Raw genomic sequence first — 19636 nt, 5'->3', positions numbered from 1 at the left:
CACACACACACACACACACACACACACACACACACACACACACACACACTAACAGGCCCACAGAAACTTCCCTAAAACCACAACTATTCTAAACTTGCGCCTGCACAAGACAGAATTCTGGGTTTGTTAAAGGGAAAGTAAAGTATTCTCAGTGAGCACACCTTCTGAACTACGGATGCAGTGTTTATCACAAAAAGTTTTGATAAGCTGTTTGCCTCCATATTCGGCTATTGAATTATACTTCTCACAGAGAGCCTATATTCCTTCATGTTACCCAATACTTCAGTCTGCATTTCAGGACCAATTCATAAAATGCAGATCCCTGTATTAAGCCTGCAGCATCCTACTTCCAGCTTAAAGCAGCAGAGAAAACACTGATCGCAGGAGAGCTGCTCATATGTCTGACGGGTTATGTGACCAGCATCTTCTCAGCTTTTTTATCCTCCCAGAAACTATTGTGATGGTGTTCAGACTTTGGGGCCCCCCAAAACCCTTTGCCAAGTGAAGGACTTCTCATTGGAATAAAAAGACTGCGGTGTGCAGAAGGACCGGAACTCGACAGTAAAGTCCTAACACAGTGGCTTCCAGTGGAGACTCCAAGTGGCCGTGCAGCCAATGCTGGCTATACACTATTTGTTCAAATTGCGGTCAGAAAGGAACAAAAAAACCCATAAACAGATTCCTCCATCTATGCTAAACAGCGCGATAGACGAATCTCCTGCCGGACTACTGTGTTTTGGCAGCGCCGCATGTGCCATCAGAATACGCAAACAGTGACCAGCTCCTCCGATATTTCTTCATCAAAAGACTGCCGACAGGGCCACCCACTGAGCGAGAACTGGCCGAAATTCACATTATATGGCCAACTGTAATGCACGTAGATAGAAATTGCTGCAATGGAACAAAATAGGAAAAGAAAGCACTCAAGGAATTTATGATGTACACAGTTTTAGCAAACCGGGTTTGCATCCATTAGGGGCGTGAGAGTGTGCGTGAGAGTGTGCGTGAGAGTGTGCGTGAGAGTGTGCGTGAGAGGGGGCGTGAGAGTGTGCGTGAGAGTGTGCGTGAGAGTGTGCGTGAGAGTGTGCGTGAGAGTGTGCGTGAGAGTGTGCGTGAGAGTGTGCGTGAGAGTGTGCGTGAATAAGCCACTAGAGGAAGCAGGCAATTACTCTGAGATTAGATATCAGCCACCAGAGCGGCATGGTTTTCAATTTGTCCGCTGACTCACACGCTTGCTCTCGGTCAAGGCGGAGTAAAGTAAAAGCCGTATGTAGTGAGCAAACATGGTTGTGGCCAAGTACAAATTCTAAAACAATTTAAAAAATAGAACACATTGATAACACGGACATTAATCTGATCTATTATGTATAGCCAACAATGACTAAAATGACTATACACGGGCCTTTAAAGCAACAGCAATAAATGTTGGCTTGTCATTTAGACATGAACATAAAATCCATTCTTACCTTCCCATTCTTACATATATAGTCAAAGAGTTCCCCGCCTGAAACATATTCCATCACCATAAATATATCTGTTGGTGTACTGATCACCTGATACCTGAGAAGGAGAGAGGCATTAAACTTCTGAGGAGGTCAGCATGCATTCAATTCGAAAAAAAAAAAAAAAAACGACATTTAAAAAGGGTTTCATTTGTATAAAATAATTTTTGATAGGAACGACAACAGGAATATGGGCTCAAGGATAAATAGGTGGGTGTGCGAGTGTGTAGGGACCATATCTCTCTCTTACACAAAGCAGAAGCCCACCTCACCAGTGGTCTGATCCCCCTCCTGAACACTTCAATCATCTACGCTCCAGCCCCATGAGCAGCAATGTTGATGAGCAGTGTTCAGGCTGCCACAGGAATAGTTTTCTGCACCGTTTTTAAAACACAGGAAAAGAAAGGTTCCAACGCCTATAATACCTGGAGTCGTAGAGAGACTGAGGGCTTTCCCTAAGCTTTCAGCCCGATGATCTAGCACAGAAGCCATGATAGCATAGTGTCCAGGAGACTGGGTACCAACTAAAGCTGATGGAAAATTCAACCATAGGAGTAAAATGTTGCAAATTTGCAGTTTGAGAACATTAAACCGGGAATCTGTGTATGGGTATAAGGTAAAATAACGTATACTCATACATAGTTCCATCACAAAGGAGTATTAACCCAGGACATTAACCCCTTCATGACTGAGGCCCTTTTTTCATTTTTTGCATCCCAACATGTGTAGCGCGTTCGTCGTTTTCATGCGTAGGCTCACCCGACGCGTGTTTACCTGGCGACGCGCGTGCTCGGGGGGCTTTTACTCAGGTAAGTCGCCAGGATCGCTTCTGTTGTAAAGCCGACAGTCGGCTCTACAAGTTTAAACAGACTCCCGGCGGCAAAAGTCGCCAGGGAGTCTGTTTAAACAGCCCCGATGCTGGCGACGTACACTGTACGTCGTCATGAAGGGGTTAATTACACAGAACTAGAGCAGACTCAGCAGCATCAATATGCATCTATTAACCAGACATATCTGACTAATATGCCATCTTAGAAATATTTAGATTCTTTAGGATTTTATGCAGTATAATGGTGCCTGCCTTTCTATGCGGTGTTCATTCACTGTACATCTGCAGAAGATGGAGGTGTGACTACTTAATATCACAAATATGTTCAAAAAGTTATACACAGACACCATCCTATCAGGGACGTGCAGTCTGGGGAGGCAGGTGAGGCTAAGCCTCACCTGCAATTTTAGAAGAAAAATCTGTCAGCTTCAAGTCTTAAGCCGACAGCTTTTTCTCCATAAATCAGACCTTCACAGGTTAAAAAGCGGGAAAGCTTTCCTGCTATGTAACCTGTCATGGGTGGCACGCCACCTGTTAATTACAGGCGGTGCTCCGTCCAGTTTGACAGCCCTGGTTAGGTTACACAGCAGCAGGGAGGCTTCCCAGCTATGAGGGTAACCTAACCTGAGGCAGAGCTCTTCTGTGAGAGCACTTAAACTCTATGGTGATTTGGACCAATGGCAAAGCACCATTGGTCCAAACCATCCAATCAAAATGCTGCAGTGGAGGAATTTATCTTGGATGCCTGTGTCACTGTGATAACTCCTGCAACAGTAAATCTAACCACATGTCCATTAAAACATCCGGATTTATTGCCCAGGGTTTTCATGGCTGTCTAAATCACGGTTAATTTGGAACAGTGGCAGAACTACCAGGGTCACAGTGGTGGCAGCTGCAACAGGGCCCTGGTGTTCCGCCACTTAGGGGGCCTAAACAGGAGGAAGAGGGCCCTGGTAACTAGCAATGTTGTCAGTTACAGGGGCCCTCTTCTTCCAGGGATGCGCCCAGCACCTGCACCTTTATTATTGGGGCTCACAACTGCTGGGATTTTGCATTGCTATATAATGTCCTGCTGGGATTTGTAGCTCTCTATATAGTGGTGGAACTACCAGGGTTGCAACGGTCGCAGCTGCCACCAGCTCAGTGACTGGGCCTGCAGTGTGGACAGGCCGGGGGGGGTGCCTGACCCGCCACTGATCTCACCGCACGCCCCTGCATCCTATATATGCACACTACGTTTTCATTCTGTACAATAGCCTCCATAACAAATAGAAAAATAAAATCCTACATGTTCACAAACGTTGCAAAATAATCTCATGCAAACAGGTTACAACACACAATGGAGCAACAGACAGCAGACATTGGGAGATGAGCCATCAAATGGCACAACCTCCATTTTCCACAAGTTAGTCAGAGGGTGCAGAATTCATCCGGGGTCATAAAAGTGGAAAGATGAACTCCGTCACCATGTATAAAACCAGAATACTTACAACTTAATTATATGAGGGTGTCTAAAAAGTTTGAGATTCTGAATCTCCCGGCGAATCTTTCCCACCACATCGAGGCTTCGGATCTTCTGTCGGTTCAGGATCTTCACAGCCACTTTGTGGCCCGTTAATTCGTGTTTACCAACTACAAATAAGAGGGGAAAAAATGGTTAGCAGAACTGGACATAGCACAAGAACCGTTTACACCAGGGGTGTCATACTCAATTTAATCGTGGGCCACATCAACATTATGGTTGCCCTCAAAAGGTATCTGTAAGACTATATAAATGTCTCTCTCTAATCTTTATCATAATTGCCTCTGCATTCGATTATCACTGGTTTTAGTAATAACCTAATACCTAGATCTGAAAGTAGAAGTCTAGGAAATTGCCTGGTGGCCTTGAGTTTGACACATGTGGTTTACAGCATTACCAAAACAGAGTCTAGGGATGCTTTGCTGCAGAGTACAACCTCCAGCAGGTCATACAACAGAGGAACACATTTAGGCCTTGTTCACACCAAGCGCGTTCCAGGAGCAGAGCAGTTACAGACCGGAGCAAAACTGCGTCCAATGTATTCCAATGGTAGTTTTAGCTCCAGTTCACACCGCAGCGTTCCGTTCCAGAGCAGGCAAAAAAACTGCAGCAGGCCCTATTTTACCTGCTCTGGAACGCATGCAAATGCATCAAAAACGTATACAAACGCCCTGGAACGCAATGAAAGCCCATTTAAAAAAATATTTTTTTTTACCAAAAATGGCCTGGAACGCATCAAAAACACAGTACAGTTTCTGCAGAAACTCATGCAGATCTGCTCTGCATTTGGTGTGAACAAGGCCTTAAAGTGTGTGTGTAGCCAACATTTTTATTTTTACGTTTTGGACAGAATAAGAGCTGGTTAGAAGACTTCTTTTTTGCTGTCCGTGCCCTCGCACTCTTGATTTCCTATCCTGAAGGCACAACAGGAAGAGGAAAATCACTCCAAAGCGAGAGAAAATTCCCAAACAGGTGTCCCCATTCGGGAGATTTTTCTTCTATACCCGTTCTTGGTGAACTGTAAAATTTTTGATGCTCCACAATGGTCAGTAGGACAAAAACATGAATCTACCTTATACAAAAGGATTTGCCTAGACGGACATTCACAAGTGAAACTCCTGTCCAAGCTTAGTTTGTTTTTGAGTGTGAAAAATATTAAAACCTTTGTCAGGATTTTATTTCTGTGTCCCATTGGGGAGACTTCACTTCATTTCCTATTCCAGATAGGAAATAAAATATCCAATTGGCAGACAGAAAGCAATAAAACCTGGCAGATGTTGTAATCCTTCCTGGCCTCTTGACAATCCATGCTCCTGTGCAGGTTAGCCATTCTATCTATCCAAACGTAGGCCCCAGTCATTTTTTGCAGCGGGGAGCAGAGAGAAGGTCAAGCGGGGCAGAGAGGAGAGCCCGGAGTAAATAACAATATTTAATAGAAAAAAATTTAAAAATATATTTAAAAAAAAACACGAAATGTAAAAAAGGTTAGAACATAAAATTTTTGGTTTCAGCGACAATTTTTTTCATTTCGGTTATAAAATTGCATTTTGGTGCATCTCTAATATTTATTATTTTCACAGCCAAAAAGAAAAACAAAGCAGAATATATCAAAGCTATTAACCTCCTCTTTAAATCTACAGTGAAATCCTTACTTGGAAAGGAGATAGCTCTGGCACACTGAGGATTGGGATAGACGGCTACAAAACAGCCAATGGAAAGATCCCACAAAGATTATACTGTTTGCTGAGGCATTCCTATGTGACGTGAACATGCAGGAATAAAAAAAAAAAAAAAAAGAAGTGTCTAGTTCCAACGCCTGGCTGCCTCCATACTGAATACATTGCTGGAATGGTGGCAGCACATGTAAAAAGATAAGACAGTGAGAATGTGTCTCATCACATACAGATCACGCAGTACACAAAACAGATCAATGCGCATTTCACAGATAGCAGGTCGGGAAATATCAGAACACCTTCTGCTTAAACACTGCAGATAAAGGCTCGGGTAATCAATAAAACCTTGGAACATAAAAGCCACAGCATCCATTAACATTTTTTATGTATACAAGCACTGATCTGGAAGTGATCACGTAGAACGCGGCACAGTGGAAGAACGCACTGTTCCGTAGAGATGCCCATGGAGAGCGGTAATGAGGACTCTGTATTGTAACTTTCTCACTACACCCCGATAGTCACAGCAATCTAGGACAGAGAACGGAATTGTGTTATCACTTTGTGCCTATAAGATAAGAGTTTACATGAATGTTTAAAGTGACATTAAAAGGGCAAAAAAAGGTTTCCCTCCCCCCAATGTTAATGTCAGCACTTACCTTATGACGTCTCTTAATCCGATCTTCCCTGATGTTTTCATCTGTCCCTCCAGCGCTGCGGCGGACCTCCGAGCCAGCGCCGACTCCTCTGTCCTTGCTGGCACTTCTGATCCCACGGTGTCTGCATGCGGGTGCACCCGTCCATAGCCTTACCTTGCGTCTCTGCTAGTCTCCCGTCCAAAATTCCTTGCGCTGTATAATGTATTATTGCTGGGATTTGTTGTATTCCTCTATAGCTGGCAGTATTCTGCATTGCGTTGTATAATGTACTATTGCTGGGATTTGTAGTCCTCTATAGCCGGTGCCATTCTGCATTGATTGCTGTATAATTTTACACTTTCCATTTCACTATATGGCACACGAGTTTTTTTTTTTTTACTTCCACCGCTCCAAGCTTGTTCCTGTGATGGACTACAATCTCAATACAAACTAGTAGTCCATCACTGGAGCCATTTTTTTTTTTAATCCAATTACTTGAACTTAAATCGTCTAATCGATTTTGAAAATAATCGTTAGCTGCAGCTCTAGCGGTCAGACTTCTCAAAGCAGAGGAATGTTTCAGGAAAAACGTCACGAGCTAATTTGTCATAAATACAATTCTCCTTCAAGAGGAAGGTGAAAGCTATACCCAATGGCCAGTGCGTGTGAACCTGCCTTAGGAGTACATGGCACTAACAGGGTGCAATAAAAAAAAACATTATACTGAGTGGTAAAAGGACAATGTCTCCAAGTCTGTATTCCTCATAATCAGATGGAATTTTATCTCTTTCTACATTAATCTTATACCGAACCACACGACAGTTTCAGTCCCTGAACTGCAACTTCACTCTTTTCCTACACAACTTTGAACTTCACCTTCAACTTCTACGATAGCTTCGGGCTTTCGAAGCACAAGAGTTAATATGTAGCAAAACTGTATATTATTAATAAACTAAACATAACTTCGTTGTTTCCAGCACTGCCCACTATTGGTTAATCTGCAATACTGCTGCAGCTAAATGGAATATTACTGACTACACCAGGTCTGGGCAAAACAAGGGGACAAAAACAATGTGCCATTGATCTCATTCTCACTCCAAAGAGACAACAGTTCTCTTCAGAGACACAATCCATGAATACAGTTCTCCTAATTTGCCCCCTCCCAATCCCACAGCCATACATACTACATTGCCAAAACATTTGTGGACACCTGACCAGCACACCTACCTATACAGCCAAGAATTTGCAGTTGGCTATTGCAATTTGAAATGGCCAATAGCAGGCTGGCTATTGCACCAGCCCACTACCTGCTGTATTTACTGCCTGCAGAATCTTGCCACCGGGCCGCCTGCAGAATCTGGCCACTGGCATTCCTTGGCTGAAGCTACTCAAGCGCCATGTGCTTACAATACATAAAAAAAAGGTCATTTATTTGAATGGCACCTCAAACGCGCCTCCCACCCACAGTGTGATCACCTGCACTGGAACGCAGGGTACCGCAATGCTGATCGTTCCAGTGCAGCAGGATTGCAAAACATTGCGCATGCAGTTTTATTCGGAAGTAAACGTTATGTTTGTAACACTGCATTTGTGTACTTTATTTTAAATTGAAAATGTTATTTATTTGTTTTTATCCAAACAAAAAAATTAATCGGCCAACTAATTTGATGAAAATAATTAGTTGCAGCCCTACGGTGGTCCGACTCTCCCATCATCGCTACAAGAGCTTTGTGTAAAATAATGCAACTCTGGTCAGAAATAAATGTTGTAGCATTGCACAAGCTTATCGAAACGATGCAACGGCAAATGCGTGCCGTAATCAAAGCTAACGGCTAAAGTTCCAACGAAATATCAGAGTGACTTTTTGGCCAGGCAGTGTAGATTGTGGCTCAGGTGGTCACAAGTTTAGTGTATACAGTTCGGACACCGCATTTTTAAACTTTCCCTCCCACACAGCAAATCACATATATAGAGCTCTTAACACTCCCTTCTACATCCTATAGCCCTTGGCGCCAGGAGTTGGTAGAATGCTCAATAATCATTGCTACATATTACAGAAGCTGGGCACAGGGACATCTGTTAGGATTGTATTTCTGTGGGTGTATCACCTGGTAAAGTTCGAAACTTTTGCAATCTGCAGCTTTTATTAAAGTACTGGGTAAAGCTGCCATAAAGACTCATTTTCTGACATTTCCTCTTATGGGAAGACGACTGTCTCCCAATTGTGCCCCTGCATTGTCACCCCGTTACAGGTGCCCTTAATGGAGACTTCAAGTGGCCAGGTTGACACATTGCTAAGGTAAGATCCACCAGGTAAGGTCCGCCATTACCAGGAAGCCAGATGTCAGCAATGCTGTGCAGCTGATGTTGCAGTAAATGTATGTAGACAGGAAGTGGCTAAATCAGGCTGGAAGAGATTAACAGCAAACTAAATAGCAGCCAGTTTGGGTTTTAGATCCACTTTAAATCTTTAGTCATCACCCCCAATAAGACCTGTACACAGCACCCCTATACAGGAGCTGAAGGGTGCTATAAAGAGGAAAGAGGTAAAACCTTTCTATGCAAAAGCTGGCCATGCATGAGCTTTTTCTTGTTCAGCAAATTGGTTGCACTCATTTGAGTTTTTAGTACTGGCTCAAAGGATAGGCCTTTTTGGCAATCAACTTTAGTTTGAATGGGGGTGTCCCAACAAGATCGCACACTGGTCCAATATCGGCCTGGTCGGCAGGACACAGAAGAAATTTGACCAGTGTATGGCCAGCTTTAGAGGCAGATGCCCATATCAGGGTTCCAGATCTCTTCACATAATAAGCATCCCCACAAAATAGCCATCACTTCCTGAGACTTATACAAATCGAGACTTTCTGAAAGGTTGTATTTGCACAGGCGCAAGCCCATTCCCACCTTTGTAAGGGATTAGCATTTATTGTAGGGATGCACAGATACTAGTATCGGTGCCGAGTACTCTTACTTGCCCAAATGCTCTGATGCCTAGCCCGATACTTGAGCTTCTGGTATCAGGAAGCTGGGCAGAGTCATTACATGGCGCCCAGCTTCCTCATTGGCCAGAAAGCCGGCTCCATGCTACATCGTCACCTGGTGACAAGGGAGCATGGAAACTGCTTCCCTGCTAATGGAGAAGCCGGGTGGGTAGTCATTACACGCCACCTGGCTTCCTTAATGGGACTTTCGGTATCAGAATCAGCAAGTACCGGAAAAAAAATAAAAAATATCAGTACTCTAAACTGAAAAACCGGTATCGGTGCATCCCTAATGTATTGTAGTAATGTAGAGGAGCACTGATGAGGTATAGATGTGTACATTTTCATGACTCGCATTGCTGGATTTTTAACATTTCATTTTATGGATATTTTAGTAGACCCGAGTCCTACAAATATTCTCCAGGGGAAATTCAGTCTGACACTGGGGTTGGATTGTCTTGTACAGGCTGTAAAGCACCTGACCCCCTCCCTGTAAGTCATTGTAACAAGATCACTGCACACCAGCACTGCCTTTCCAGGTCCCACGCGGCTTCCCGATTAGCCAGGAAGCCATCTCCATGCTCCCTTGTCACCAGGGAGCACGGAGTCAGCTTTCTGGCCAATCAGGAAGCCGGGCGCCCTGTAATGACTCGCTGCCTGGCTTCCTGATAGCTCAGGTATTGGGCTAGGCATCAGAGCATTTAGGCGAGTACTCGCCAAAATAATCAGCATTGGCACCGATACTGACATTGGTGCATCCCTAGTTACAGTACAGCGAGTGAGCATTGTCACCTTGAGACAGGAAGTGTGTTATTCGCCGGATCACCAGGAAAGAAAAAAAAAAAGTTAAGCAGCCACCATACCTGAGGGGAAGGTAAGCTGCAATATATTACTTTTTTTTAGGTTTAGTGATGCATTTAAGTGTAGGTAAAGGTCAAACTTATTTTTGGAGAGCGGGGAAAGGTTAGGAGGTGAAGTGTAAGAAAACCTCCACAGCAAGTCAGACAGCAAAAACAAACCCGTTTTCCTCTGTCCAAAACTTACAGCTGACCTCTGAGATAAGAAACAAAAGCCAAGTAAGAGTCGTGTGCATTCCCACTTAAATATTTGTGTACTTTTATTTCTTCCAGATCGGTGCAGTAATCCAGTGTGAAACTTTCCCTGCTTCCTGTAATAATGACCAGTCACTGCTGCTCTCTCCTTGTGCAGGGTGACTGGTCTAGTCTCCGCCACCTCCTGTAGTTCTCTGCAGCAGCCTGTAGTGGGTGGAGCTCTACTCAGGCTATGCACAGCACAGCGATGATGGCACTGCTAATTGTGCAAGGTTATAACTGGGTTTGCCAAGGCATTTAATGCACCCAAAGCCGATTTATAGCCATTCTATTAGAGAATAGATTTAAATGAAAGAATGTGCCAGGAGATTTTTCTTGCTGTACATTTTAATCAGCAGTGCCCTCAACATACATCTCCTGCTCTCTACATCATGAATAGAAAGGTTCCGCTGAAAGCGTTCCTCTCCATGGACTTTGTCCCATCCCGGTGCCTGAAAAGCATCAGACTGTGCAAGAACAGACCGCACTAGAAGGTCTATGAGCGTCCGACGTGCTAAAGCTGAAAGTCTGTAAAAAATACATTAAAGCAACTGTTTTTCTTGAAGACGTTTCGCTGGTCACCAGCCTAGCTTTCTCAATTCAGCTTTCTGACCTGAGAAAGCTAGTCAGATGACCAGCAAAATGTCTTCAAGAAAAATACAGAAAGTCCAGTTGCTTTCATTATTATTTTTTACAGATCTATCATGACCTGGACGAATGAGAACCATCCCAATAACTGCAAAGGCAAACATTCCTCAAAACTGCAAAGTGTTTTGGGCCAGCCACTGGCCCCCCATTCTCAGGACACCATGGCTGGACAGAATACTTCCTTCAGTAAAACTAACCTTTCACCTAAATTCCCCACTTTCTATACAGGAAGCCCTTCCTCTAGCAGCTAGCTGGGAAGTTCAGGTCTGGTTGGGTTTAAAGCTGCTAAACCTGAACATGTCAGTTGTTTGATATCCTGGGAGACAAGTTTTCTCACAGCAAATAGTGTACAACAAAACATCCCCGTGTCCCTACTACTGCCCTACACTACTATGGGAGGTACAACAGATTACCGGGCACAACATTGCTTCTGTTCTATACAAATTACTCATTTCTTGCCAGGAAAAAATAAGCTCCAATTTTACATTATATTAAATAATAAATTGCAGTTGTCATGACATAGAAGTTAGCTGTATACCTCAAATCCTTTACTTTGTTTAATAGCATACGAAGTGTTAGAGCTGCTGCCAGTGTGGCCGCTGGAGAGATGGTCTCTTCATTTCCGGTTTTGGCGACTGTCGCTATATGGGACAGGAAGGGGAGAGTCTGAGTGGGGAAGAGCACGTCTGTGTATCAATACGATTCACATGGGTCATGAGACCAGTTAATGGACCAGAAAGCTCAACCACCTCCAATGGATCAGAGAGACCACCTTTGCCTTATGTTTGGATGTGTTAACACACAGCTAGGCTTTAGGGCCCATGCATGGAGCCTGCAACACTGCCGGTAACACATGCAAGGTGAATAGCAAGGGTCCCAAAACTGCAGCCCTTTGCATGTATTTTACAGGACCTTTGAGCACCCCAACCCCCCACCCATGACACCCAACAAATTGGCATTTATTTCCCCCCTCCATGACACCAAAGGTGGGGCATGATTCCAACTCACACTATCCACATCATTTTTCACCCACCAAGCACAACGCCAACAGAAGGGCACAATATAGGGCTTGCTGCAGTTTTTTCACCTGCTCTGGAACGGAACGCTGCGATGTGAACTGGAGCAAAAAATACCATTGGAATACATTGGACGCAGTTCTGATCCGGTCTGCAACTGCTCTGCGCTTTGTGTGAACAAGGCCTAAATCCTACCACAGGCAACAACGATGTGGAATCATTCCTCCCATTGACTCCAACGATAGAGAACTATTCTGCCAACCAATAGCAAGGATGGGGCACATTTCCTCCTAATGAGGAACAATGAGGCATTATTACTCCTCTCACTGACCACAGACCCTGTCCGGTTTTGTTTTTTTACCCCCACTGCCTACCAATCCTGGGGTTTTGTTTAATTTGTTTTGATGACCACTGGACTACAATCTCACGCTGAGTTTACTAATGTGTATTGTGCTTGTAGTCCATTACAGGAGTGGTGACTACTTTACAACACACAAAGACCATGGGCAACAAAAGTAGCCACCCTCCGGAAGGAAGGACAGTGTCAGCACCAATTCAGAGATGATTGGAGGATCTACAGCCGAGTGATATACAAATTATACATTTTGGTTTATAGTTAGGGGACTTGAATGTATTTTTAAGATTTAACGCGTGAGTTTAGTGTCACTTTAATATGTAACTTGGCAGTCTGCACGTTCAGGTCACAGGTAGGAGCGGCAGCAGGTAGACGTGCTCGGCGTCGGCCTTATCTGACAAGGAATTGGACAGTGATCTGCGAACATGAAACCTCCAGTGAACGACAATCGCCCAGAGAACTGGGAGTGTCAGATGTGACAGTAGTTCTATGAAGCAGAGACAATCATCTCACCCCTAAGGGGACCTGCACATCTGGGCAGGACTGGGCGCCCACACAGACGCAGACCGTATGCATCCAAGTACAGGCATACGGACCCACATGGACCTGCAAGTTCAGGGGTGTGTGCAACTGCATACCCCCAAAGGGAAGACCAGGCTGCTGTGTGCAATTACACGCAGCACCTGTCCCTTCCAGGATCGAATCTTTATGGGGAGTGCACGCCTATCGGAATAAGCCCTAACACTGCAATGTTGGATTGACAGGCCAGGAGATTCTTGATCTGTCATGCCCAGGACTCACCACAAAAAGTCCCCCCCCCCCCCCTTAACAACTACAATTCCCATCCAAGGAAATCCAAGCCATGCATTCAAACCCCATCATACAAATTCCATCCCAGGCACGACCTCACTGAACTTTTCTCAAATCGTTATGCTGCAGTGCAAGCAGCATGCTGACAGGAGGAGAGAGAAAGTGACGAATAGGTGAACCCATCAGGCTGCTCCTTCTCTTATTGTCTGGTCTCAGGCTGGGAGGAGACTTGTAATTTAGTGATCTTCTGATCCATTCTGATGTTGGCAGGTCGATCGGTTATGGCAGAACGTTATCGATCGGCTCAATCGTACGAACATTCGCACATATGCGTCAGAACAGCCCATCAGACTACAGACCAGCTAAAGGATTGCTTCCGATTGAAAATACGATCTAAACAGATTGCGTTCCATATTTTAATTGATCAATCCCTTGTCTGCAATCGCCCCCGGCTACCTCCATCACAAATCGCTGTGTACGCAGGGGCGGACTGACCATACGGGCAGTTGGGCACTGCTCGAGGGCCTGCAGTCAGTAGGGGCCCGTCGCCGACTCACATCTGCCCCTTTGATCCACTTCCAGCCCACAGTACTGTACTCCCAGCACTTGTCCCGGGGACCCACTAGACCCTGCCACCGCTGCTAACACAGCAGCGTCTCCTGATTTGTTAGTGTCCACTGTGGATTGGTCTGTCAGACAATCCGGGATCCAGGTGAGATCGTTGTGCTGTGTACTGTATGCAGGCAGCCCTCCTGTGCCCGACCCCATCAGGTCAGCAGGGGGGCCAGGCATAAATGTGACTTAAACTCCCTGTCAGTTCTTCAAGATCGCTTATCACACAGTGCCGACACTCCACTCGGCTCAGCCCCCTCCAACTTCCCCCATACACTGCAGCATTTCACATCACTAGAAGCCGATGAGCAGCAAGCCAAGGAACTGTTGCATATCTATCCCTAAAAAGCAGCGCTGAGCCATCTAAGGAAGGGAGGAGGGATCACCTGCTACACAGAGCTTGTTGGAGAAAAGTTTTATCATACTCCTGGTGATGGCAAACCGAGCAAAGTGCCCTGGGGGTCCCTGCTAACTTGCTGGAGGGGGAAATAGCAGATATTAGTTGGGTGCCTTAGGCTCTCCAGCATTGCTTCCCATACACACAGGCAGAAGGGGCTGTGTCTGCTGCAGAGGAATCCCGTGTCTGGGTGACACCCAGTGCGGGTACCGGGTGACACCCCACAGTGACGTAATCGCATATGCGCATGACGACGTCACGCGCGGTACCGCTGTTAACTGCCGGCGGTCATCTTGGTGATGGACGCCGGCAGAGAGAGGAGGGGGCGTTCACCCGGCAGTATAAGGTATGCCGCCGTGTCCACTCCTCTCTTGTGCAACTGTCGGGCTCTCGGTCCATGACTGAGTGTCTGACTTTTCAGAGGATTGTCACTCCTCCAATGGTGTCACCCAGGTGCGGGCCACAACCCCCGCACCCCACTTGTGACGCCACTGGTCTGCTGTCATGGAGTAGTTTCCTGTGTATGCTGTTTGTCGCTCAGATGTGGTCTGATGCGTATCGGTGCTCGTCTGACGCGTATCGGCGCTCGTCTGACGCGTATCGGCGCTCGTCTGACGCGTATCGGCGCTCGTCTGACGCGTATCGGCGCTCGTCTGACGCGTATCGGCGCTCGTCTGACGCGTATCGGTGCTGGTTTGGGTTATACATACCCATACCCCCTCTTCAGTCTTTAATTATTCAGTTCTCCTGTCAATACTCCTACTAATTCTCCTGCAATTTAGCCAGGATAATTGGCAGAATTGAATAATATTGGTCAAAATAGCCAAACCAGAAACATTTTGCCGTTTTAGCTCACTTTCCAAATTGCTTACATTGGTGTATAGGTCGACATTCTCCTACCAATCCTTCTGCAACTCACCTTTCAATGAATAGACCTGCTATGTAAAAAAAATAGTGTGGAGAAATAATTTCAGTAACACAACAATGTATATGTGAGCGTGATGTGTGGGTGAGGCTTGCATATGGGCGAAGCACAACGGGGCCCCATAATCTCACATTGCCCAGGGGCCCCATGTGTTGTCAGTCCGCCCCTGTGTGTACAGCCCCCTAAAGTGACACCAAACTCAGGAGTTAAATCTGAAAAAAAAAACACATTCAAGGACCTGTGTGTGTTGTAAAGTAGTCACCGCTCCAAGCTCGCTCCTGTGAGGGGGGCCTTGGAGCAGGGACTACAACACATGACCATGGGGAACAAAAGTAGCCCCCCTCCAGAAGACAGGACAGAGTCAGCACCAATTCAGAGATGATTTGAGGATCTACAGCCGAGTGATACACAAATGAGATACATTTCTGTGAATAGTTGGGGTACATGAATGTATTTAAGGTTTAACTCCCGAGTGAAGTGTCACTTTAAGGGAGTATTAAACAATGTATGCAGCAGCACAATAGAGTTTTGGATGGCTGTGCCCCTTTCTGGTCCAGCCCATCATTCCAGGAAACTCCAGCACGCTACAAACTGAACTTCGGGCACAAAAAGCTTTATTAAAACATATTCCCCAAACAACACAAAACGATATAAATCTGCTGTGTGAGCACCAAATGTCATTGCAAACCCAGATATAACTTTGCAGGAACAGCAGTGACATCATCACCGTGCTAAACATTCTGGAAGTCACCCCTGGTAACACATACAGCCAGGTCAGTGCACAGCTCCCATACAGGCTGCCATTCCACTGACACGGCTCCCCACTCCCCTCCTTACACCGCCACATCGGGCACACGCTCCCCGAGGTTGCCCTGAGCTTCCACTCACCCTTCACTTTGCCGAAGGTGCCCACCCCCAGCGTGTCCCCCAGGATATAGTGGCCGATCTTCATCCTGCCATCATGATGCTTCTGTTTATCGGCCGCCATCTTCACCAGGGTACTGAGCCTGCGCATTGCGCGCTCCGGATACACGGGCAAGGGAGAGATAGGAGGAGGAAGCGGGGGCGCGCACGTCCTGTCAGAGTGAGGGCGCACGCTAGGGAGACGTACGACTGATATGGAGACGCAGGCGGGGCCGGGAGCGCAGCACGTCATTTATCAACCACGGAGATGCAGCTGATTGGCTGCGTAGAGGCAGTGGGCAGGGTTACGCTGCTCGCCTCACTTTGGTAAACACAGCCTACATGTGGCGGTGTGTGGCGGCGGCGGCGTGTGGTGGAGGGGTGGAAGGGTGGAAGGGGAGTGGGCGAGGCATAAAGGCTATTGTCACATAATACACATTACAGCAGCAGTGGCCGGTGTAATAGCTAGTCTACTATTGGCTATTGCACATAGAAACAGCCACTGAAAGCCTAGCTACTCATTTCTATGCTGTTTTTTTTGGCAACCGGCGGCCCCGATGTCAGAAAAAAACAGACTGCAGGGAAAGGTTGACTCTTCTAGATCGAGCAGAGTAAACCTTTCCCGGGAGAAAATGCTTTTCGGCCGCTCCCGGGAAGGACAGGAGCTGCGTGTGATTGCACGCACCAGCTTGTTTTACTTTATGGGAGTACGTGGCCGTACGCCGCCGTACTCTCACCCGAACTGCTCATCCGTGCGGATGCAGGTGTCCATGCTCGGATGCAGACAGTCATTACTCCATGCTCCCTCGTCACCACGTTGCGGTATTGGTACCGATACCAGTATCAGTATCGATACATCCCTACTACAAACTGCTCCATTCTGTACATTACAGTGTGTGTAATGTACAGAATGTGTATATGTATGTACCTTACATACCAGTACATTCTGTATGCTTGGCTACATTCCCCAAACCACTCCATTTCAGATGTTGAGTTGTACGAGACGGGCTCCTAGATACAGTCTACCCAGACGAAATGGGCTCCTAGGTTCAATCCATGCAGACAAGATGGGCTCCTAGGTTCAATCCATGCAGAGTAGACGTGCTCCTAGGTTCAGTCTATGCTGATGAGAAGGGTACCTAGCTTCAATCCATGCAGATGAGACGGGTACCTAGGTTCAGTCTATGCTGATGAGAAGGGTACCTAGCTTCAATCCATGCAGATGAGACGGGTACCTAGGTTCAGTCTATGCTGATGAGACGGGTACCTAGCTTCAATCCATGCAGAGGAGATGGGTACCTAGGTTCAATCCATGCAGAGGAGACGGGTACCTAGCTTCAATCCATGCAGATGAGACGGGTACCTAGCTTCAATCCATGCAGAGGAGACGGGTACCTAGGTTCAATCCATGCAGAGGAGACGGGTACCTAGCTTCGATCCATGCAGAGGAGACGGGTACCTAGGTTCAATCCATGCAGAGGAGACGGGTACCTAGCTTCGATCCATGCAGAGGAGACGGGTACCTAGGTTCAATCCATGCAGATGAGACGGCACCTAGGTTCAATCCATGTAGATGAGATGGGCACCTAGGTTCAATCCATGTAGATGAGACGGGCACCTAGGTTCAATCCATGTAGATGAGACGGGCACCTAGATTCAATCCATGTAGATGAGACGGGCACCTAGGTTCAATCCATGCAGATGAGACGGGCACCTAGGTTCAATCCATGCAGATGAGACGGGCACCTAGGTTCAATCCATGTAGATGAGATGGGCACCTAGGTTCAATCCATGCAGATGAGATGGGCACCTAGGTTCAATCCATGCAGATGAGATGGGCACCTAGGTTCAATCCATGTAGATGAGACGGGCACCTAGGTTCAATCCATGCAGATGAGATGGGTAACTAGATTCAACCCATGCAGATTAGATGGGCTCCCAGGTTCAATCTATGCTGATGAGATGGGCTCCTAATATAGTAGAACTGTGTATTGTCTAGGTTTCATTTTGCTTTATAATCTCCATTTTGTATTTTATAAATAGTTAATTTTATATTTATAGGGGCTAATACCTCCTCCTTTCCTGCACATACATTGTGACTATCTAAAGACATAAATTATTCTGTTATCAGGGCTGACAGTTTCGCGTGACTGAAATAGACTGTTAGACCCAAAGTCCGGTGTCCTGATAAATCCTGTCATGGGTCTGTGTTCTAAGTCTGATATAAGCTGATAAGGATCTTGTCTTGTTTCACATGTATGAATTATGTGCTTCAATGTATATAAGGAGACCCGTTTTTGAATAAAGCAGAAATATCTTGATGACTGACACCGTTGTGTCTGTTGTCTTTATTTCTCAATACAGCTGTATTGCACTGGTATACTCGTCTAACTGATTAATAACAGGTTCATTTCCAAGACACAAGGCCCAATCCATGCAGACAAGTTGGGCTTCTAGGTTCAATACATGCAGATGATATAGCCTCCTACAGTAGGTTCAATCCATGCCGACGACATGGGCTCCTAGGGGTAATACATACTCCCAGCGAAGAAGTGCACTGCCCGAGGGCCGCGGCCAGGGGGTGTCCGTCACCCGGTGGCATAGCATGGGGGGGCCGTCACCCAGTGGCATAACATGCTGGGGCCCTGCCCAGTGAGATTCGGTCCGGCGACAGCAATGACCCCGCCCCCTCCGTCCTTCCCACCTCTCCCATTGCAGGTGGACTCGGCCACCGGAAGGTCGTCTTCAAACAGCGTCGGGCGCAAGGCAGAGGCGGAAGTACCGCCGGTGCGGGACCGAGCCAGCGCGCAAGGAGAGGAGGAGGGGGGGCCCCCTAGTACCAGTGGTAGGACAGGGGAACGAATGTTGGGGGGCGCCGGGCGCCATCCGCTTGGCTGCCCTGCAAGTGAGGCAGAGAGCCGCACACCGGGTCTAATTGTACCACAGGCAGCGCTGGAGCCTCGGCTGGGAGCTTCCTGAATACACACCCCTGCTGCATGGTGTTCCAGCCTGGTGGACAGTTAGATAAGGTGTGTGCTTTAATCTCTGTGCCTGTATGTTATGTGAGTTGTTTATAGTCCTGTATAGCTGATGGAACTAATCTGCATTTCTGTATAAATTATTACTAGGAGTTGTAGTCCTCTATAGCTGGTGCCATTCTGCATCGCAGCAGTGCAGAATGGCATCAGCTATAGTCATACAGAGGAGCGAGTGGGGCGCTGAGTTGATCAGCGTCCTGCTACAACAATAGTGGGACACCGATCAACTAACGAACGGTGGCTTTAAGCCGAGCGCTCGCTCTGGAGGGGCAGAGCTACAGGGCGTGCCGGCGCAGGACGAAGACCCCGCCGGAGAGAGAGGCACCGGCGATCCGCAACGCGCCTGCGCAGGACGACCACGGACAACGCCACCAGAGGCCAGCACCTTACGTGGGTGACCAGAGGAAGGAGGGACCTGACGTGCCCGCACATGCCTGCGACGGTGGCACCGGACCTCACCACGGTACGTCCATTACAGTACCCCCTCCTTGAGGGAAACCTGCCAGGGTTCGTACGAGGCGAAGGACGGTCAGGATAACGTCTGTGGAAACGCGAGACCCTAGCTGTGACGTGGACATCACGGGAATCCTCCCACGAATCCTCTTGGGGACCGCAGTCCTTCCACCGGACGAGATATTGCAGCCGATTCCGACACCAGCGTGAGTCAAGAATTGCCTGTACCTCGAACTCCGCTTCACC

General features: G+C 46.9%; 1 protein-coding gene across 1 annotated transcript in view; it reads right to left on the bottom strand.

Moving 5' to 3' along the window:
- PRKAA1 (protein kinase AMP-activated catalytic subunit alpha 1) overlaps positions 1–16089 on the bottom strand; it is a 31408-nt gene extending 15319 nt beyond the window's left edge. The window contains exons 1-3 of the mRNA XM_018561169.1: positions 15885–16089; positions 3822–3963; positions 1467–1560 (exon numbers count right to left, since the gene is read on the bottom strand). Of these exons, the coding sequence (XP_018416671.1) occupies positions 1467–1560; positions 3822–3963; positions 15885–16011 (363 nt within the window). The 5' untranslated portion in view covers positions 16012–16089. The remainder of the gene's footprint in view (positions 1–1466; positions 1561–3821; positions 3964–15884) is intronic.
- Between the last annotated feature and the right edge of the window lie 3547 nt (positions 16090–19636).

This window comes from Nanorana parkeri, unplaced genomic scaffold (genome assembly GCF_000935625.1).
Source record: "Nanorana parkeri isolate BGI_ZX_2015 unplaced genomic scaffold, ASM93562v1 scaffold505, whole genome shotgun sequence".
NCBI classification, from domain to species: Eukaryota; Metazoa; Chordata; class Amphibia; order Anura; family Dicroglossidae; genus Nanorana; species Nanorana parkeri.
This window is presented reverse-complemented; position numbering and strand designations above follow the sequence as displayed.